The sequence below is a fragment of the Chiroxiphia lanceolata genome, chromosome 7 (genome assembly GCF_009829145.1).
Source record: "Chiroxiphia lanceolata isolate bChiLan1 chromosome 7, bChiLan1.pri, whole genome shotgun sequence".
NCBI classification, from domain to species: domain Eukaryota; kingdom Metazoa; phylum Chordata; class Aves; order Passeriformes; family Pipridae; genus Chiroxiphia; species Chiroxiphia lanceolata.
In genome coordinates, this window is record NC_045643.1 from 5,694,524 (window position 1) to 5,717,079 (window position 22,556).

Below are 22,556 nucleotides of genomic sequence, written 5' to 3' on the forward strand. Positions count from 1 at the left end.
GTAATGATCAAGCTTGTGAGTTTACAGTTTGAGCCTTTACCCACTGAGATGTTTGAGTGTTTCCAGCAGGGAGAAGCAGTGACTGGGTACACAGTCATGTCCTAAAGATTCATGAACAAACTAACTAGCAGATCCAGAGGAGTATAAATAATGCTGGCCAGATATAAATAATATCTAGACAGATACTTACCTTCAATCCCCCCAAAGTGGGGAGGACTGACCGTGTGAAAGTCCATCCGAAAGACCTTTATTTTTTTCTTTACTATTTATTACAACAAAACTGAAAGCAGACCACATTGTGTCTGAAATGGGGGAAGCATGACACAGTCAGTATTACATTTTCTTTCTGGATACGCTAAAGTGACCTTCATAGCTCACTTGAGGCTTTGTCTCTAGAGTTATGGGCCATTCCCTTGTTAGTGGTAATAAACTGCATTACATTCCACTTCACACTGACAGGGTTTTTATACTTAATGCCAGGGAACTTAAAAAAGAAGGAAAGAATAAAAGTCAGTGAGTTTCAAAAGTGCTTTATTAAAAAGGGAAAGAACTCATATCAACTCTCAGATGATATGTGTTATATTAACAAGCCATTATGTTTTAAGCACTATTTGTAAGTGTTGTGCACATACAGTTTGGGATTTTATTATAGCGTATGTGAGGGTACCAGAGATTCAGAATGCAGAATGGACTGGGATGAAAACCAGGGAGGTTGGTTCCTCTGCTACTGAGCACCACCAAAGAGCTTCACCTTGGCCTGAGTCGAGGGCAGGTACCAGCATCTCAAGCCCTCCCAGATTTTTGGCCCTGTTTTTAGACAACCCTACCTGAATAACAAAACCAGGACAGTATGTAAACGTAAGCTGAAAACACTCTTGATGCTGATGCTGTGCCTTTAAATAACTCTCAGAACCCCCCTTATCTTCCCTCGGCACTTTTGGCCTCCCGACAAGTCTGTAATTAGCACAGATTTTTCACATCCGTGGCTAGATTGGAAATTTGGAAGCACTTAATGAAAAAGGTCAGTCACCTTGACCAGGCTGAAGTTGCAGTTAGAGGACGTTCGCTCCCTCCCAAGGCCGGTAGCGTGCAAAGCCATGAATATTAATACAGAAATGGTAATGGTTGCTAGGCTAGGACCCTGCATTCAGCCTGCAGTCAGCTTGACTACAGCCCCAAGAGTTTTCTTGTGTTTGGGGGGCGTTTCCTTCTGGAATTCCTAAGGCAGGGTTTGCACACCATCTCTGGGTCTAGAGTTGGATTAGTACATGAGTCCAAGTCCAGATTAACTAGAAATCCAGGTTACTGCCCTCCCTTGTGATCTGAGCTGAAGACTAGGTTCAAGCCATGTATTTCTGTCATAGTAGGTCCAGCACCTCATCCACCACAGCTTTACTGGTGGTGCCAAAACCTGTGTTTCCAGGAGGTTTTGCCTTTGGGACCTGTTTCAATAGAAAACAAGGCAGGGCTTTGGTTTGGGGTCAGGACCAGGGCCTCAAAGGTCACTGTCTGTTTTGGTTTTATATTCCTGGAACACAAAAGTATAGGAAACACCCCACCTGCAATCCTGTGAGCTTTAGAGTGAGTTACAAAATCAACATGAACACAATTACAGCTTCTCGATACAGGAGGGGATTGCCTCTGTGTCTGCTCCCATGGCATCTTCTAGGATGACTCCTGTTTTATGTTTGTGGGCTGGAGGATGACAGCAGAGGTCAGATGAGGCTGCCTCCAAAAGCTTAAATCTAGGCTGGGAAGTGATTAAAGGAGTCCTGTGGAAATGGAAAAAGACATGTGAATCATAATATGATTTCCTGTCTCTCCCTGTAGTTTGTGAGTTTAATGCAGGTTTCTATAAGACTGGACTGTTGTCCAGTGCAAAATGCATTTCTATTTGCCTGTTTTAATCTCTCAGACTGTGATTAAATTATGGCAAAAGTAAAATAAGAAATGCACAGCAAATCCTCCAACCATTAAGTTAAGAAAACTCAGATTCATTCATTTCTGTATCTCTTGGATGCAGTTAATGCATAATGGGAGAACAAAAAAGTCCCTGGTAATAATTACACAGTTTGAACAGAAGCTTATGGTAGCAGTAAGGATTCTTACAGTAATGTGCAAAACATCATGTCCTAAACTCATAAAAATCCCATATGTCTTTAAACATTTCTTTTTACTGTGTGTATTTAATACTAAAAGTGATTATAGCACACTGCTCTTCACATTAATTGTTTGGCAAATGTCATACTGTAAAAGCAAATCCCTCTCTTGCACTTAGAGTACCCTGACATTGTCATGCGGCCAAGAGGCCCCTGCAAGATGCTTACAAGAGCACCCTCCCTGTAGAACAGTTTGTGAGCATTTCATAAACAGTTTCATGGGCAGTTTGGGAGCATTTCCACACGGAGCACCACTCAGAGATAAGCAAGTTATTTTGTTCCTACCTCTTTACACCAGGAGAACTGAAATACAGAAAAAGCCCAGATCCCCTGTGGTGCTCACATGCACAAATCCCCCCTTGTCTAAGTTCATCTCACCAGACTTCCACAATGTGACTGACTGGAAGGTTATGCTGGAAGTTTAATTACCCTTAAAAATCAGTTCTCAACCAGACCACTTTGTTGCATCCCCTTCCGTCTCCCCAAAGCCCAAAAGCTGGCTTGCCCACCAAGGGCAGATCTGGGTCTCGAGCAATGCATGGCCAGATTTCTGAAAGACGTTAGTGACAATCATTTGAACATCTGGCACCATTTGGTTCTAGTGTTTGGTTTTGTTTTTAAATAAACTAGGCCCTAGCACAGGAAGCGTGTTCATTGGCATTGGAAGAACGACGAGTGTGATGAGCTATTCTTCCCAAGGAGTAAAGCAGAGCAGAGTAAGACAGCTTAGCACAGCAAGAGCTTTCAGAGCAGAACCAGCACCTCTGTGATAAGCTGGATGGATAAGGCAGGAACAGCTGAGTCTTCTTCATGTGAGTGCCCATGAAGGTGCCAGTGGTGAGGCTGCAGTGATATGGTCAGATTACCACTAGGCAAAGAAATTCAGGACCTTCAGACTTGTTACATATGTGACAGTTAGTGCCAGGCTGCTGGTGCTCTTTGCTGTTGTTTGCTGGTTTTCATTTGTAAAAAACCCAGCAAATAGAGCTATTGGCATCTCAGGAGATGCCTGGTTCAAGACCAGGTTCTGAGAATAAGGAATCTGCTCTATATCACAATGACTGTCACCTGCACTCTCTGCTCCACTAACCAGATTTATTGTAGGGCTGCATCAAACAAATGGAGTCATAAGTTGCACTGTCCCCAGGGCAACTGGATGGATTAAAATAGCCAAGACAATGATGAATGCTGCCAAAGGGTGTTGATATTGGGCTGTTGGATCTCTGGTCTCTGGAAAATCCCATGAAACAATCTTTTCACAGGGAGGCTCCAGTTACCATTCTCAGCAGCAGAGGGGAATTGACTCCTCTTTCCTCTGCCTTTTCTATCAAAGGGGCAGCCAGGCTCTGTGGTAAAGCATGTTGACTCTTCACACTTTTGAGAATGAAAAGCTTCCTATCTTCAAATTTAGCTTTCACCTGCCTCTCTCCACCACTCCAAAATTCAGCTAAATAAAATGTAGATTTAAATGTGCAGCAGAGTACTGTGGACTCTATGCAGCTCCTGCTGAAATCAGCAGTGACAAAACTCCTTGTCATTTAAATGACATGGGAGAAGGTGTATGGTTATAAATTTTGTATATGCATTGGTATAACATTCTTTGTGTGTGTCCATGCACGTGTATTTTATGTTGCATAGGCTTACATAGCTATAAGCGCACTAAGGAGAGATGAGCACCTATTTATAGGCAGGCAGCAAATCCATGTGTGTGTACATGTGTATGTATGTCTGTGTGTGCTGCTAATGTATAATATAATTGGCATCAGGCCCGGACTGGGTGTGTTTGTAAAGTGTGTACATGAAAGCTTGTCTGCTCTCCCATTGCAGAAGCCTGAACTAGATGTGAGCTGTGATGGAAGCCTTTGTTTTACGAGACTTTCTCTCTTGGTGGATGTTTGTATAGGATATTGATGCAATGGAAAATCTAAATTGATAATGGATCATTATCTGCTAGACTTCAAGGAGAAACTCTGTGTATAGCCCTGTCAGGTACAAGCTCCTTATATGAGGCCATAGGAAGGGACCTCCTGGGTGTATGCACAGGGAGAAAGTTACAACGACCAAAATCAGCATTAGAGGGGCCCTACCTCTAGCCAGGTAGAGGCATGGGATAATCGTGTCTGTTCAACTGTGTGGATCTGATGGCCAGCCACATCAGAGCCATGAGAATACAGGCCTTGACTGACACTGGTGCACAGTGCACTCTGATGCCATCAGGGTATGTGGTGGTGGAGTCTTATTTCTATTTCTGGGGTGACAGGGCATTCTCAAAACTGATGGTGTTAGAAGCTGAAGCGAGCTTAAAGTGGCAGAGACACCCCATGTATTCTGGGTATTGATACAAAGATCCAAAAGGACATTGATAGGCTTTTGGGATATCTGCTATAGAGACAGAAGGGATTAAACAGCTGAGTGTGTTTTCTGGCCTCTCAGAGGACCCTTCTGCTGTGGGACTGCTAAGAGTTGGGGAACAGCAGGTGCTGATTGCCACCACAATAGTGCACTGTCAACAATACCACACAAATTGAGATTCCTTAATCCCCATCCATAAGATGATCCATGAGCTGGGAAGCTGAGGAGTAGTCAGAAAGACTCACTGACCCTTCAACAGCCCCATTTGGCCTGTGCATAAGCCCAATGGAGAATGGAGATAGACAGTGGCTTGAATGAAGTTACCCCATTGCTGAGTGCTACTGTGCCAGACATGCTGAAGCTTCAGTAAAAACTGGAGCCTAAGGCAGCCAAGTGGTGCCACCATCAACATTGCTAATGCACTTTTCTCCATTCCTTTGGCAGCAGAGTGCAGACCACAGTTTGCTTTCACTTGGATAGGCATGCAGTATGCCTGGAACCGACTGCCCCAGGGTTGGAAACACATTCCCACCATCTGCCACGGACTGTCATTAGAGGTCCTACCTCCTGAATATATTGTCATTAAACCGAGACAACAGGGGAGGAGAAGTCAAGGAGAGTAACAATAGGTCGTCTTATCATAGCAGTGGCCAGCCCAGCCTTGTGCTGACAGCCTGTCAGATGATCCCCTGCCACAAAATATGACAAAGGAGATGGGTTTTTGGCAATGCTGTCCTCAGACACTCAACTCTCACAGAGGAACTGTGATCCTGGGGAAGGCCAGGAGCAGGCTTTCTGCTTGGGGGAGAAGCAGGGGTTATGCATGGGCCATGGCACTCAGAGAATGACTCAAAATCAGAGCAGTGCATCTGTTCATACCCAGAAGAAATCCGTCCATTGCATCTATGTGAACTGTACTTAATCGGTCGCGCAGCTGCAGCCACCCAGGTCTGCCTGCTCATACACAGAGATTGTACAACCCCATTTCCAGCAACCTCCTTCTCACTTGGTGTGCATATTCCCTTTCCCCAGCCCCATCCTCCCTTGTTTGCGTATTTCTGTCTCCTAAGAAAACACTATGGGAAAGATGCGTTTCTTTTCAGCATCATGCTGACCCCCTTTTCTCCTCCTCCGAAGCCCTGAAATTAATTAAATGATGTCACGCTTGATTTTATCTGATTTGGAAGCAATTCATAACCCTTTTGCTGGTTCTATTAGTCCAAGTGATCAGCACATTAATTCATTTGTGAGACTAAGCTCAAGGGTAATTACAGTGAGGAAGCTTAATGCCTAAATGTATTAATGTCTGTAATCAGAACTATTTTCTCAGTGTGGAACAATTGTTAGACAATTACACTTGGATATGATTGCTCTGGTAGGCAACAGGCGCTGTGTCAAGAGGGGAATGGCAGAAGCTTTTTTTGCAAGTAGTGTATTATCAGCAAATTTGACTCTTTGCAATCTCTCTTGGGCATTCTGTGCAGCTTGCCCCTTCTTCAGGTTTTGCGTTATTAAATAAGTTGTAAAGTCATCCCTCTCTTTTTTTCAGGCTGGGTTATGTGGGGCACAGGGGAAAATAGACTCCTCTGTTGTTCTTTTTTTTTCTGTGGGACCACAGAAGCATAGCAAGGGCCACAAGGCCTTTCTGAGGAAGGTCATTTCCTCTTTTCTCTTCTCTTCTGACTGAGCTGTTGGTGCCCCTCTCTAACAAGAAAACTTCAAGCTTTATGTCAGGTGTCCTAAATGCATCTATCTCCTCCAGGCCTAGCTCTTGAAGGAGGTTAGAAAATTACAGCTAAATGTACAAAGTTTAACTTTTAATAAAAAAGAGTATCAGGAAATACTCTATCTGTGCCATCACCCTGCACAGCCTGTGTGATACCCAGCACTGATGTCTGTGGATAACAGCATCGTGTGGGATGAGCAGGCACGCTGCAGACTGCATGGATGCCATGTTCCAACAGGATTTTGGGGAAAGATGTAGCTCTGGCTCATGCCTGCACAGGGTGGGCTGTGGTGGGAAGCAGTGTTGCTTGGCCATACAGTATGTTTCTGTTGTGCAGCAGGAAAAGCAAGGAGGCACAGTGAGGGGTGGGGATCAGGACTGCAGCAATGAGCATGATGCCACTGCAGAAGCAATCATGCCCACAGCCTGAACCAAGGGAAGATGGGTCAGCCCAGGACCTCCAAGCTAGTGCTGGTGGTTCAGGGCAATTCAGTCTTTTGGGCTAATGGCCCCTGTCCATCTTACCCTTCCTCCAGCCGGCGTGTGGCATTTGCAGGCAGGGTATATTCAGTTTCTAAGACCACTAAAAGTGAGGATGAATTTGCTGTAGTCCCTGTGAACTGGATGGTGTGTCTGGGCAGAGGGATGGCCAGGAACCCCACAGAGTCATTTCTCTTCCTCCCTGGGCAGCCACAGTGACTTCCACTGTTGCCAAGTGAGTCCAAGCCTTTTGGCTTTTCAGTTGGGGGGAGATTTTATTCCAGCTCAGCCTGGAGGTCCTCCAACACACAAGGCACTGTACGTTGCAGAAATTCTCTTTTGGGGTAACGTCCCATACACTGCTGCTCTTGAAAAATGCATTTCTTGGTATTTGAAGAAAAGCCTCTGGCTGTGCTGGATTGGCAGCGCGCTTAGAGGCCTTCATGTTAGTCCTTAGCAGCAGTCCCAGCCTCCTGCCACAAATGAGGCAGGCCCAGAAATGAGTTTACAATGATGTGTTTTGCAGGCACGGTGAAGGTTTGTGCCAGTGACAACTACGAGAAGAGCTGTTTTCTTGGGTGGTTTCAGGGGCTATCTACACCCAAAGAAAGGCAAGATAAATCTAAAGTTTCTGTTGTCATTAGTGGTATGGGTGAAGAACAAATGCTTCTTTGAGAGCAATCTTTTCTGGATTTGCAAAGGGGCTATGGCAGTGACCACCTCCTCTCTATACATCTGATGTGGCAGGACTGATATTAGTACCTCCCTACTTTCTCCAAAATCTGGGATACAACAAAACCCTACTGGCATGCCCTGGTGAGGTCTAAGCCCTCTCTTAACAGGCAGTCAGGGCATGGTGATGGTTGGGTTTGCTGTCTGTCATCCCAGTGCAGTATTCCAGGGTCTTGCTGCAGGTTTGCCAAGGAGTGTTGCACAGCAGGTGAATTTTGACAGAATGGTATGAAAACCAAGAAGATATCTCTGCTGTTCAGTGAGTTAAAAAACGTATTGAAATTCAGGGCAATCTCTTCTCATCTCTTCTCACCCAGCTTTCAGGTCTCATAATAGGTAATTTAAGCACAATAGGGTGTGTTGTGGTTTAACCCCAACCCAGCGGCGCGTGGTGGGATGGGGAATAGTAACTGAGGAAACGTCTGGGTTGAGATAAAGGCAGTTTAATAGGTCAAGCAAAAGCTGCCACAGACGAGCAAAGCAAAACAAGAAATTAGTTTGCTGCTTCCCATGGCTGTTTCCAGGAGAGAAGGGCTACATACACACCTCACATAACAGTGAGTCGGGAAGACAAAATGCCATCACTCTGAATGTTCACCCTTCCTCCTCCTTCCCCCCCTACTGAACATGATGCCATGTGGTAAGGCAGTTGGGGTCATTTGGGGTCAGCTGTCCCAGCTGTGTCCCCTATCAGCTTCTTGTGCAACCTAGGTGCACTCCTGTTGTGCTGCAATACAGGAGGATCACCTGCTCAGCGGAACCCTGGCCTGGGAATCAGACAGTCAGGATTTATATGCTGGCTATGGCACTGGCTTGCCAGGGAAAGCTTAGGCAAGACATCTCCCGTCTTTTGCCTCCCTTGCAACTTTAAACCAATGTCCCTCCAGTCCTTGTTCTGCTGATGAGCTCAAATCATATTGGCTCTGTTATTCAGAAAGACACTGAGGCCTGGGATGGCTGAGCCCATTATACCATCCAAGGTTTCTGATTTTTCCCTCTGCTGTCAAAGTTGCAAGGAGCAGCAGGAGACATAGCCCGTCTGTTGTGTTATGGATGTCACTCCTCTAGACTAATCCCAAGTTACTGTAGATACCATTTGAAACTATTAAACAATAGCTTCTAAAATATCCACCTACTCCTCCTCTTTTTGTCTTTATTAAAGGCTATAGAATAATTCTAATTTGACAGGAAACATGCTGCATTTTTTCTCCACTCTATTTGACTGAAGTGAAGCTGCTTCCCTGCACAAAGGTACTCACCTCTGAATAGTTTGCTATTCTGAGACATGTTAAATTTGGAGTCAAACTTATTTTAACTGTTGCAGTCTCAGAGAGTCACCTGGTAGTTCTTCCATGCCACTAAATCTCAATGGGGTTTTGCCCCACCTACCAACAGAGACACAGAACAGTATGTGGATTCCAACAAAATACGAAGGTAATCAGTTGAATGAATTAGGAGATTAAATTTTTTTCTTATTACATCTGTTATCTCACCACCCCTGGCTAGAAGTGTGATGGAGGAGACTGCTCAAAGCATCCCACCACCAAACACAGGAAGGAGGATGGAGATATTAAATTCCTCAGGAGACCCTAGATTTGGAGACCATATTCCTGTGGTCCCAGAAAACATGCTGAAACATGCTGTGCCCTGATAGCTGCCTCTACTGATTTCCATTGCAAATGCACAGCTTTAGCCCACCTGCAAACTTCTTTGTAAATTTGTCTGACAGCAAAACCCATCAGAAGAAGGAAACTCCTTGCTCATAGATTTTGGTTGCTCTGCTACTGTTATGGCTTACAGAACCAAAGAAAACAGCGGGAACAGTAAAGTTACTGAGACTGAATTATTTTTCTTTGTCACATAGCCATGAGGAGGACTCCGCTGGCATCAGTACAGGAACACCCCTGGGCATTCCTGGAGAGCACAAGGCTGTGTGAAGAGGAGCGGCAGCAAACCTGAGGTCTCTTCCAGCCAAAATGATCCATCTCTCTGGCTCTGGTGTGCACAGCTCTGTGCTCACCAAAGCTGCTTTAATCAGTCTGTCCACCTACGTTCGATGCGACACTTTGAAGAGTCTGCTGGGCCTGTGCCCCATTCCCTGAGGTCAGTGAGCAAGCCAGGGCCTACCAGTGTTGGCTCATGGTACTTGGGGGCCAGCTCAGGCCATGGTAACTGTGCTGTGGACCAGCACATGAAAATTACTCATTGTTGCTCCTACCTTCCATATACGATCATTTTCTCCCCTGAGGTTATAGATGCATTCAATCAAAATGAGCACATTTTACTCTTCTCTGTAAAAAATGCAAATGCAGTGCAAACATTTCACTGTCTGCTGCTTGATATTTCTGCATAATCTGGTAATCCTGCACAGAGCAGACAAAGTGACAGAAAAAGAAAGTTCTTGCCTCATTTCTCTCTTCTGGCCGAGACAATACATCTAATGGTAGGACATGCAATCTGTCTGCCTCAGATGCACAAACAATTCCTGTCTAAGTCTGGCAGAACTCCACGTTAGCTGAGGGAATCACCCTGCTCCTGGGGGGCTGAGCATGCCCAGGGCACACAGCTCCCTGCAGACTGGCAGCAGAGATGCAGCACCCTGACAGGCACAGACTGGGGGGGGCTTCTGCTGCATTTCTCATTTGGAAATGATATTTTACAGACAGTGGTGCAGGTGGGGTGGCCTTTGGGTAAGACTGACATCACTATTCAGCGTTAAGCCACGTTAAGTATGTATTCCTTAACTATGGTTTATTTTCCTTGGCTTGGCAGGATTCTGGGGTGCCATAGCTCCTTTGAAACATAAAGCAGTGATGTGGCATTTAGTGTAGTAATCAACTGGGGAGCCCAAATGTGTCATCTGCTATGTTAGAAGGTAATAGAAGAAGGAAACAACTCCTCTGTGGAAAATTGCTCCCATACATAGAAAAGGAGGAGTGAAGGACAGGTCATTTCCATCCCCAGGGGATGCTTTGTGCCCCTCAGAGGCAATGGTGCACAGGACCACTCACTGTTGACCGACCTGGTGTTTGAGTAGTTGGATCCTGCTTCTGGCAAGCTGGATTTCACTGGAGCTGTGTCCATGTTTACTTTCCAGGTTGCCTTCCCTGTGCTGTGCTGCAGTGTGTGATGCCTTCAGCCACAGTTCAGCTGCTGAGAAAGGCAGGGGGAGTTCTGCAGTCCTCAGTCCAAACTGGACCGTCAGAACCAGAGAAACAGAGAAAGGCACAGGTGCTAAAGCGGCAGGTCACAAAAGAGATCAGTCAGTTGGCTTCTCACTCAGTACAGTGGTTTCTTCATACCCCCTGCCCTCCCCTGTTCCCATCCCACCCCTGGCCCTGTTCCCTGCCTTGCCAGGAGCACGTTTTGGTACAGGGGTCTGAAAAATCATGACTGTTTCTGTTCTGTGGTTTCCATTGTAGTAATTCATCCGTTCAGCTCTGCACAAGGCCCTTGAATGGGGCACAGCAGCACACACCCTGTGTGACAGGAAAAAAAGAGGATTACTGTGGGGATGGCTGAAAGGAAATGACTCCTTTGCTTGTTGCTACAATCTGGTTGACTTGCCCATGCATTGCAGGAAGCAATTCATACAGATTTTCTTTGCATAATAATAGTAAAGGCTTTTTGTTTTGTGGAAAGCGCAAAGGGTAGGGGAGAGGATTTATCACAGGGACAGGCACAGTCTTGGCAGAAAGTTTATATACCATTTATGCAAAATCACTTTCTGCTGCCCAAATGTTGTCTCTCTGTGATCCAGCATGGTGGAGAGGGTCATGTGAAGGGCTGGGAGCTCGAAGGTTGTGTTAAACTCTTATTTCACTGCTGGCCCATAACAGGAGAGTGCAGCAGAGAGAGGGCAGTAGCTGGAGTTTGCTAAGACCAGCCTGCTACACAGCTTTACTTGGTGTTGGTGTTACTTTGGGGTTTTTAACTGCTTTTTGCATATGGCCTGTGTTAAAGGTCATGATTAACATGTGCTTGACACCTCCTGGATTTGTGCAGCCCACTCCTGTTGTCCCAGTGCTCTGGTGACCCCCAGCATTAGCTACTGGCAGGGGTGTAGGAGTAGAAACACACACTTTTACAGTTGTGGTTGTTGTTTTTTTTTTTTTTTCTGGTAAGTAAAGGAGGCTGTTTTTAGTTGTGCTGGCTGTTTGTCAGCTGCTCTTTCTGGAGAGGTGAACAAGCATGACAGGTTGGAGGTATGGAATGGTGTCCCTTCAGAGTTGCTGAGCAAGGACTTTAGACAGACTTGACTGGTAGGAGTTAAACCCAGCAATGCCCTGCTCCGGTGGGGAAGATGGTTTGGAATGGAGGGTGGCAAATAGCATGGGAAGAGTTTTCTAATTTTTTTTTTTTTTTTTTTAAATAGTGACCTACAAAGACTCATGCCAGCTCCCTGAGCTGGGCTTGCAGGTGTGCCAGGGAACTTAACCCAGGTGTTCCCAGCAGTATTATCTCTTGGAGGATGTGGAGGCTCCCTGCAGTCTTGGGAACTCTTCCAGGGGCAAATTATTCTCACAGACATTCATGACTGCCCACACAATTTGCCGTTATGTCCCCTGTCCCCCATCGTGTCACAGCTCCCATCTTCCATGTCAATTTTCTCTGTGGCTGCTGAGGCAGTCTGGGTGTTATGTGGTGGCCCATGGACTGGGACATCCCCTTGGTGGCTGCAAGATCAACTTTCTTCAGCAATGAGGCCTCAGTTTTAAGTAATTTCATATGCCTGTGTCCATTTGATTCATGAGTGACACAGGGCTGCAGAAAACTTCATCCCCATTAGTGCAGCATGAAACTGGTTGCAAAAGCTAAACTGTGCTTTTTAGTCCCACCTTGAACACCTGAATTCCATGGCCTTTGCTGAGTTTCCCTGAATGAGCTGCAGAGGGTTTTAAATTAATATATAATAATAGTGGGTTGATTACTCCTTTCTTTTACTTTTTTGGTCAGGTAAATAAAACCCACTTGGGGAAAGGGGGGTGGGGGGAGGTGTGTGTATTAAAACTTGTATTGCTCGTGTCTCTGGTCTTTATTTATTCTGAAGTATTGCTGAAGTTCTGATGTTATATTGTGAAGATGTTTCGTGATGTCAAATCTCAGCCTTTGCATCAGGCACTGTTTCCTCTGTGTGGTACTTCATTAGCTGGAGCCTTTCAGAGCGTGTGTGCCCCTGGGCGCAGGCCAGGCAAGGGAAGGGGTCCGTGGTGTGGAGATGGATGCAGTGCCAGGGGCACAGTGCCACAGCCTGCTGCCATCCTGCCATCCTGCGGGCTTGCAGCAGCACTGTTTTGCTTCACCTACCCTCCCTCAAACTCCCCCCTCCTCCCCCCATGGAAAATATAGTTGATATTACCTACAGCTGTAAAGCATGAATGCGTAATAATGTTACCCTAACCCCCCTTCAGCAAGCAGTACTGTTACAAACAGCTTGTGCTCCTGGCAGCGCTCCCCGAAGGTAGGAGAGAAGGTACCAGCGCTGGCACAGCCACTCAGGGAATTGTGTGTGTCTGCAATGACCTTTTGAGGCTGCTGGGGATAAAATGTTGAGGTCATTCATGAAAGAAAGAGTTGCAATCCAGGGACACTGGAGTGTTTTAAAATGCGCCTCAAAGAGCCAAATGACCTTTACGGTTTCTTGATAAATGTAAAATGCTTTCCAGAGGCCTGGTAATGCAGGGCTAATGCTCTCTGGGCAGTGAGGCAGACTGGGGGCAGTGGGGGGGGGTGTTTAGGGGTGTGTGTGAGTGTGGGTTTGAGTGCAGCAGTGTGGGGGGGAGTGTGTATGTAGGGGTGTCTGTAGGTTGATAGTTGTGTGTGTGTGTGGGTAGGTGGAGATGTGTGTAGGGGTGTGTGTTGGGTTGTGTGGCTGCCCCAGCTCAGGGCCACCCCAGGGCTTTCCCCAAACAGGGTCTGAGGCCACGAATGTGGGAAGTCCGTGGCACTGGCAGTGCTCAAGCCCCCCAATAAGAGATTTCACATGTGCACAGAGACTTTGTTTCATATTTTATTGAATTTCATTTATATTAAATTAAAAATATATTTCTGACAGATTCATGTAACAAAAAGGCAGAACAGTTCTCAAATTGTTCAGCTGGGATGAGTGTGGGTTGATGCAAGGTGGGTCGCAGTCTACATTTGCCTTAACAAACAGATACAGCTCTACCCCAAGGGCCATGAGGAGAAACTCGGGGCTGGCACATGGGCAGGGGGAGAATAGAACCACACAAAGAGAAGATCCACAGGTTTCTTCCCAGCCTCCAAACAAGACAAAAGGGGAGGGAAGGAAAAAAAGAAAAAAACAAGAAACCATGAAAAGAAGGGAAATTATGCTAAATTATGCTAATATTAACCCAGGTCAGTAAGTATTTTAGCAGTGTATAATCCTCGATAGCTAAAATATGAGGAACAAAAGGTTAAAGTAACATTACGCCACACACAATTGGCTTATCCTACTGTGTAAGCAAGTGCAGAAAGTCTGAACACACCACAATAGTGCTAAAACACAGAATCACATAGAATGCCAAAAATGGTACTTCTAAACAAAACCAGAGAGTGGGAAGGGAGAGAAAGGAAAGAGGGAGGAGCGGCTTAAATCACAAGCAAATTACCTATATACAAATCAACCCTAAGGACAATTATGTTCCAAATAATGGTGTCCACAAGGAAAATAAAAGCAACATTATCCTTATTTACAAATGCAACTAGCTGTGTCTTTAACAAGCTATAAAAATACTATTCACATTTTCAAAGTAACATACAGTAGTTTTTGTATTTTTTTATTTTTATTTCAGAAAGGCAGCTAACTCTGAATGCATCACTTTGCAAGAAATGAATGTCTTCCCCAACATGCTGACACTTCTCTTCTTCTGAAGGTACTTCATAAGGCAGAAGTATTTTTGTTTTGTCTCTCTGTGCTTTGAGAACACGGAGAATTGGCTAAAACCCAGACACCCCACCATCTCTGTGTCAGGGCCATCTCCCATTTGGTGGCCAGGCTGGTTCCTTTGGGATGGACTAGCTGCAGTGACTGCAGGCACCATGACCAGGGTCTCTCCCAGGAGCTCGGTGCTATCCCTGCGTCTTCTCCTGGTGGGACCCTTTGATTCCAAGGGGACAGTAATTACATCCTCCAGGCCTGGGAATTTGAGCCTCATCAGAAAAACTTGGTGGTTCTGGACCACCAGGTCAGGAAATACAATTTGGCTACCTCTGTTCTTAGAAGGAGACTTCTTTTTCCCCTTAGTTTCCCTTCCCTACACTAGGCTTGCTACCTCTTTAGAAATTCCAGCTTAGAATGTTGGGGAAATAGCAAAAACTGGGCAACAAAAGGGATTAAAACCATTGTGAATAATGTATCGAATGGGTATCAATTTCCAACATTAAAATGCTATAAAAAATTACTTGTTTTCTCATTGACCTTCATTCTCCTCTTACATTACCCCACCACAAAAAGACAAGTACCCAGCACCTACCTCCAGTCCCATATCCAAAGGAACAGTGGTTTTGTGCATTCAAAGTTAGCTACCCCCTACACAGCTGCTCAGTTAATAATCGACCCATTTAACAGCAGGACCAGTTTATGCTACATATGTCAGAGTACCTTACCTCGAAAGAACGGCATACATATCTACACTGAACTTATAAAATACCAGTCACAGTTCAGTACCGCGGTTATCCCAAAAGGGTTTAGTCTTCGGAGTGCTATGGACAATACAGTGTTTTCCCTCTAAGAGGGCTCAAAGGTTGGGCTGGGGCCCAAACTGCTGGCAAACGACAGCCAATGGCTCCAGGTACCTGTGGCCCTGGTCACACCTGAGCCACCAGCCAGAAGGTGCTGGGTGGGATGTGCCTTTGCCCTGGTGGGGTCATCCACAACACAGCTGGAACACAATTTCATGGCTTTTTTTATTGAAGAGGGGAGAAGAACTCGGATGTAATTACTCACACTGCCTAATGCCTTACAAAGCTCCCCTTAAAACCCCTCTCAACCAAGGCCCACAAAGCTCACTCCTAAAATTAAATAATAAAAAAAGGAGAAAAAAAAAAGCAGCTTTCACTCCTCTTGTTTCTGTTGGGATCATGTCCTTGGGTTTTCCCCTCACACCTTTTCCTGGCCTGTTGGCACAGACCCCAGCTGGAGGATACTCTGGGTGGAAGGCATCCCTCTGGCTCTGCTTAGGAGGTAAGACTGGCTACAGTTCAAGCAACTCCCACCACCATCAGGCAGATCTGAACACTCACAAAGTTTCCCAAAAGATGCTATATATTGTCCAAACCTACAGGCAGATCCCAACCATCACTGCAAGCACCACTGACAACAGCCTCACCTGTCCATGATTTCCTCAAGAGCAATGAATCCACCATCAGAACAACCTACTAATCCACATAGTGGTAAAATAAAATTGTGCTAAAAAAAAATTGAAACAAAGGTGGAGACATGATTTTTTGACATTTTATAGCGATGCTTGTAGCCACAAAGCTGTTATTCGTTCCCACTTGTAATGCTGATGACCTTTTCTACCAGTGTAACAAACAGCAACAGGCAGAAAATAAAAGAGGGAATCTTGCACACACAGTGATACTGCACAGTGAGACAACCACAGCTCCCTGCACATGATGAAGCATGAGCATTCCACCAACCACCCCAGCCTGCACAGCCTTGGTTTTCTAAAATACAATCTGAACCCAAATCCAAGATTTTATGTAACCACAGACGAGCTGTTTTGTCAGCAGCAGAAGTCTAAGGTTCACAGCAGTGAGAATATTGCAAGTGACAGAGCTAGAAATGAGCAGAGTCTTCGTGTATCACCACCTTTTGAAAAAGTCTTGAGAAGGGAACTCGAGGTGACAGCGTCCCCTCTGAGGTGCTCTCTAAGAGCCAAATGGGTGACTGATAACCAGAGGCCTGGCTCTCATTTATGTTAAATCCTCTGTTCCATCCCTCACTCTCCAGCCTTCCAAGAAGGTAAACACCAACCTGAGCTCCATAGTTCTAAAACATGCTTGAGAAATCAGGGAGGAAGCCTTGAGACACAAGCTGAACAAGATGAGGGAAACACCCATCCCAATAAGTGGGTGCTGCCCAGTGGCGAGGCCCTGAGCACTTCTGGTGCTCCCACTCCCTCCCCCAAAGAGGGTGGGCAGATACAGGGTGTGAGTGTCCGAGTCCCCATGCTTGTGGGTGCTGCAGTGGCTGCTACCCCTTCCAGAAGGGCACACCTGCCCCCAGTGCACAGGGCTGCCAGGGAAGCACAGCTTACTGGGATGCCTTCAGTTACTCTGAGGAATTACACAACCAGCAGCCTGACTTGTGCCAGTCTCCTGATCTCCCAGATGGAATAAAGGAGTTCAAACAATCCTGTCATTCCTTTAGCTGCCACCATGATGCACAACACCTACGCAGACACCCCATCAAACAAAAAAGATTTTTCCTTTAATATCTGAGGTTCCCATATAGATCCATCCCCAAAACCAAGCTGTATTTCTAGGCTGCCTCACCTCACAGCTTGTACTTCTCCTCCGTACTGCCCAGCTCTACCTAAAGCTATGGAAAGAGTGGATCCACAGAGTCATGGCTGAGCTGCTCTTCCAGAGTTGTCATTTTCTTTGCTTCTAGGCTGGGATTGGTCGTGGCTGAGGGGGAAGGAAATGCTCTCCCTCACAAGTCTTTAGTGGAAACTGGTATCAGATCATTGCTGATAAGTCTTGCAGTCAAGAAACACATTTTCTACCAAATAAGTAGTACAACCAGGGTTAACACATCCTATCTTTGGACACAGGAAAAGATTTCGGGGTTGAGCTCAAGGTACCTGAAACAGACCCACATGGTGGCTCCTACTGCGGATATTAGCTCAGGTTTATTTCCATCTCTTATTGCCTGCGAGAGATGACCTGTTTGAAAGCAAGTTGTAAATACTCTGCTACATCTAAGTGAGTGACCATGTAAGAATCCCTCCCAGCTATTTTGCAGAAAAAGAAAAATTCGAAAAGAGCTGAAGATGGGAACTTAAAAGTTGTTCAGTCCTTTGTGTTAGAGCAAGTCAATCAACTCCAGCATCCACGTCTGTTTGCAATAACCCTCAGGTAGATAATAACAGCTAAGACAAGTATCACTGAAAGAGATTAGGAAAAAATAAGCTGTTGTTCTCTTTCCTTTAGTGTGTTTCTTTGTGCCTTGGACAACGGCTGATACACACTTGGGTAAAAACTTGCTCTTCAGAAGATGGTCGTCGCTCTTCTGTCATTCAGGCCGTGATACAGGGAAGGAGAACATTCACAAATACTGCATTAAAAAAAATCCATAAAAACCAAGTGTTCCATGTTCTCTGTAGAACTAGAGAGTGAATTACCCCAAAGTACTTCTGTTGATGCACTCACCTGCTGCTTTGTGCTGACAAAATACAGTTTGTGTGTGGAAATACCTGCTTTTCTCCCAAACCTGTCATTATTCATTGAAGAGCCTGTCCCTCATCTTTCACACCATAGTATAGTTGAATGTTGCCATGATTTTGCCATGTGCACCTACCCAATTCCTCTCATCAAGGCAAGCAGTGATACCCAGCGAGGTGAAGACATGAGTTAGGGCCAGCCAGATGTTTCTGCTGATCAGATTAAAGCAGCCAAACAGTTCTGCTCTCAGTTTCCCTTTTTACCTTCAACCATGGTTAAACTTCCCTTGTCAAAGAGACAAAAGCTGCCAGCATAGCTCAGAACTACTCTTCCAGAGGAGAGGGGCAGGTCCGTGGGCTGTGTTCAGACAACTACTGCTCTTACTAGGGAGAAGAAGCCGTTTAACCAGATGCCTCAGAACCAGGCAGGCTCATCTGCTGGGCAAGGGTCAGCTACTGGTATAGCAGGAAATCTAAGGGCCAGTTTTGGCAACTGCACTCAAACCAGCAGCTCAGAAAATTAAAAAAATAAAAAAATCCAAAAAAAACCTGTGTGTGGAGTCTTCCCTGATCACAAATCACTGTTCCTTAACCCTCTGCTATTCCAGACCCAGCTAGCACGGCTTGGCACTGGTCAGCCTGGCTGCCAGTCAGCCTTATCCAAAGGCAGGTCCCATTCCAGCCTTCCTGCTGCCTCACTTCCAGGAACCTCTGCATTTCCACACTACTTAATATATTATAGTACACCCACAGTCAACAAATGAATAAATAATTCAAGTTTTGTAAGAAATAAAATGTTAAATTGTTAAACCCCACCAATATTTACATTTGGATTACTCGGCGGGCTTGTTTCCAACACTGGCACTACTTAACTACCAGAGGAACAAACAGGCCTCACCTTGTGTTAGCAGCTACATCCCAGCATCATCCTGCCCAGCTCCAAAGGTGTGTGTGCCTCTGCCCCAGCAGCCGTTGAGAACACCTCTGAATTCAAGCATGTGACCTGTGCTGGGATTTTATTTAATTTTTTTTCTCCATTAGGAGTTACTCAGTAAAAAGACTTACTTAGGGACAAATCAACCCCTTTCTCTGGCACAGCCTCTCAGATGCAGGATGGTAACCATCTATCCCCTGTCAGTCATCTGTTGGCTGTTTTGTTCTGCCACGACAAACCACCTTGGTGCCACTTGACCCAGCACTCCTTTGAACAGCCCAAAGATCTGTACCTGTTCTTGCTGTTTTCAGACCCTTCAGCTACATACTCAGTTTACAGGTTTAACATCCTCCCCCCGGGTGGTTCAAGCTGACTTGGACACACCTAATGCAGAAACAGGTTATTGGTTGAACCAGACTTGTGATTACACACAGTTTGTTTTCCGTCTACAAGAGTAACAACCAACCCAGGTTTGAAATCTCTTCATAACTCAAGCTGACCCTGAGCCACCAAGCTTTGGGTAACTATTGCTTGTTTCTTACTCCTCCCTCTGCTTTCCTCAGATTAAAGGTGGCAAGCTGTTGGGATGGCAGGAATTCAGAGGAGGGTGATGCTATATCCAGACCACTGGTTGTTGCTGGTTTTGTTGCCAGGTTAGGTCACCCCAAAGATCTTTGACTAACAGAACTGAAGTGCATAAACTGAAATACTGTTGTGTCACCCAAGACTGCCATCCATCAAGTATTGCTTCTTCCCCTTTAAAAACCTTGGTGGATAGAGACAGGCAGATCTTCAAAGGTACTTACTAGTTCCTTAAGATTTTTGGTGGGAAGTAGGTATGCAAATGCTCTTACACACACAGGTCTTGGTGAGTCAGGAGCAAGCCATCGGTGTCTCCGGCCCTTACACCTTCCTTCCCAGCTCCATCTGCCTCAGGTTGCTAAAAACATCCAGAACTCTGGCTGAAAGAGATTTCAAAGAGGAGCAGGCCAGGGGATAGGGTGGGGGTGTCTACCTAAAAAATGAGGTTGATGAAAGCAGAACTAAGTGCAAGGAGACTGACTCATACTTATTTACATTTTTGACAGAAAGCTCTCCGAGTCATGCACGTTTTGACTTCTCAAACCTCATATGCACCATCTTCTGTGCCAGAGTAATCTTCCTTTTAGAAAAAAGGCATTGTTCTGTGCTGTAAGCCAGAGCAGGACATTTGCCTCCCCTGACCCATTCCAGGCCTTGCTCTGCTGTCCTTTGCACAGCAGGAGTAAGACCTAGCTGGTCTGTCACTGTATTCTCTGAAGCAGTCAATCCATCAGCCTCTCTGAGCTGGTAGACATTGTTCCAAAGACTTGATTTGCTTCATTTTGGCATTTCCACAGTCATCCTTTACATATAATAATTATTTTTTTTTAATTTAAAATTATTATTTTGTATTTTGCTGGTCACTTCCATATTGCTTCATTCAAAATCCAGAAAACAGTTCAAATAAAATCATAGCTTAAGTGCAAACTAACTTTCCAGTGAACTACTATGTGCATTTTCTCCAGTCCAGTATCTGTCTTCCAGTTTAAAGGACTCTTCCCACCACCACTCCACAGACTCCAGGACCCCTGTCAAACTCTCCAGTTCTCTGTCTTGTCCTCAGTGTTGCCTGACAGCATCCCCAACTCCCTTCATGGTCATGAAGAAGAAAAAGAGAGAAGAATTAGTGTAGGTCTTTTGAGGTGTTTAAAGCCAGCCAGTATAAAACAGGAAAGCAAAGCTTTTGGCGTACAAATCTTGGTTTCTTGGTCTGTTTTTTAGCTTCAAAAAGAACACACTGGAGGTGTGGTTTTGTTACTCTCTTCTGAAAGGGGATTTGTGTTTAAAGTCTTTGTCCTGTTGGCACATATACAAAAATGGTTGTGTCATGTACCAGTTCTGAGTGGGAGTCTCTGTGGTTGGGAATTGGCACAAAATCATGGTGTGGCTCAGAAGAAGGGTTTAGCCATATAAGGGAGTCACATCATCATTTCTTGGAAAACCACAATGAAGACCTGAATGTTTATGAAAAGCTGCGTTAGCCATTTTCAGTTGCTGGGATAGAAAGTGTTAGAGAAAGAAATTGGATTCTCAATCTCAATTACTATGCTATCACACAGGATATAAAAATTGTCCATTTTTCACCCTGATGGAAACTGCATTGAGATTTCCACGAATGCTGTACAGACTCTCATCAGTTCCTGCTGAAAGAATCAGCTGCTCTGTGGCTTTCCCTACAGTGTCTGGTTGAACCACTGAGAATGAACTCAACAGCAGGCAACACTGCCACTGGCCTTTTCTGGTGCCCACTGGCTTCTCTGAGTATCAATCCGCTGGATTTGTGAAGAGTGAGAAAGGCCAGGTTGTACATGCCTTCTTTCAGTCTCTTTCCTTCCTTCTTTTCAGGTTCCCAACCCAATCTGCAGTCAACTCCAAGACATCCTTTCACTTAGAAATATCAAAAATGAGTGAACTGGCAAGAAGAGGAAGCTTGTGGGAGAAAGATAGGGAAGGAGGGAGGAAGGGAGGTTAGGGAGGGAGGGAGGACAGGGAGAGAGAGAAAAGGAGAGCAAGAGAGAAAGAGTGAGGCAGCTAAAAGGGGTTGCCTTTCCACTTCTGTGAGACCGCAGCCATTACACCACCGTATTTCGGTGTCTGTAGGGCGGTGGGGGCAGCACAGTGCCAGGCTTCAGGGAGAACTCGGAGAGGTATTCAGGATTCTCTGCCACAATGGGCCGGATCCGTCCATTCTGTTTGTAAAAGTATTTTGTGCTGTACTCATGCAGGTAGTCCGGGTGCTGGAGGGTGCTTCGTGGGGGCAGGCTGTGGTTCCAGTAGTCTGGGTTGTCAAAGGCCTTCTTGGCTTTGTCTGGCAAGTTGTTCTTCAGGTACTCGGCATTTTCCAAGGTGTTTGCAAAAGTGTTGAGGTACAATGGCTCGTTCACATACTCATCCTCTGCTTTGGGCTGCCCGTTCGGAGCATTGTGATACTCTGGGTTGTCCACAGCTTGGAGATCTCCATTCTTTCGTCGGGAAACAAATGGGTTCTCTTCCACTGGGTTTAGGTAATCTATGGAAATATCAAAAATAAATCAGCCAAGAGAGGGAGTAATCCATTCTGTAGCAAGTATCATGTGACCAGAAACAGCACTTGAACTAGTGAGTCCTCTATCCCAGCCATTCCTAAAACTCCAGATGGGATCAGGAGCCAAATATGTTGAACACACACTAGCAAAAAGTGAAGTATTTACAAACTAAACAGACAATATGGGTTAAAACAGAGACCTCAGAAGACAAACTGACTCATCAAACTGGCCAACTAAACTGGCTCTCACTGAGCCATAGCCTGTGTGCTATTCTGGACTTCTCACTACACGATCTACAGATCCAAACATACTGACCGACTTCTGCTTATGCTGCTGACTCTCTCTGTGCAACCTTGGACCTACCAGCAAACCCTCTGCTCTGCAGTCTTTCCATTCGGAAAACTCTATAGAAATCTTAGTTAAGCCTCTCTGCACAAAACCCATCCCCAAGGGCTAACTTCTAAGACAGCTTCATTTCTAACAGAACAATTTTCCTGATTAAAAACCTTCCATCCCTGAAGGACAAAGGGCCTCAAAGCATTATTAAAAAAATGATTCAAATGAGCCCTGGACAGGGTAAAAGAGAGCCTTACATCAGCTGCAAAACAGGACTTGGAGCAGGTTACAGTTGCTTCAAATCACTTGCTGTGGATTAAAACCACAAAAAAATTG

General features: G+C 45.4%; 2 protein-coding genes and 1 long non-coding RNA gene across 6 annotated transcripts in view; 2 read left to right on the plus strand and 1 right to left on the minus strand.

Annotated features, from left to right (window-relative positions):
• Nucleotides 1–8,905, plus strand: part of CPS1 (carbamoyl-phosphate synthase 1) — a 337,480-nt gene extending 328,575 nt beyond the window's left edge. For all 4 annotated transcript variants that reach the window (XR_004358089.1, XR_004358088.1, XR_004358090.1 and 1 more), the window contains 2 exons: nucleotides 7,244–7,875; nucleotides 8,430–8,905. The gene's annotated coding sequence lies outside the window, so the exon portion shown is untranslated. The remainder of the gene's footprint in view (nucleotides 1–7,243; nucleotides 7,876–8,429) is intronic.
• Nucleotides 8,906–9,025: 120 nt separating this feature from the next.
• On the plus strand, nucleotides 9,026–14,855 carry LOC116789588. The gene is made up of 3 exons (XR_004358094.1): nucleotides 9,026–9,552; nucleotides 10,547–10,680; nucleotides 14,247–14,855. It is a non-coding gene; the product is annotated as an uncharacterized LOC116789588 (long non-coding RNA).
• Nucleotides 13,447–22,556, minus strand: part of ERBB4 (erb-b2 receptor tyrosine kinase 4) — a 610,912-nt gene continuing 601,802 nt past the window's right edge. Inside the window, exon 27 of the mRNA XM_032693564.1 lies at nucleotides 13,447–21,868. Within this exon, the coding sequence (XP_032549455.1) occupies nucleotides 21,432–21,868 (437 nt within the window). The 3' untranslated portion in view covers nucleotides 13,447–21,431. The remainder of the gene's footprint in view (nucleotides 21,869–22,556) is intronic.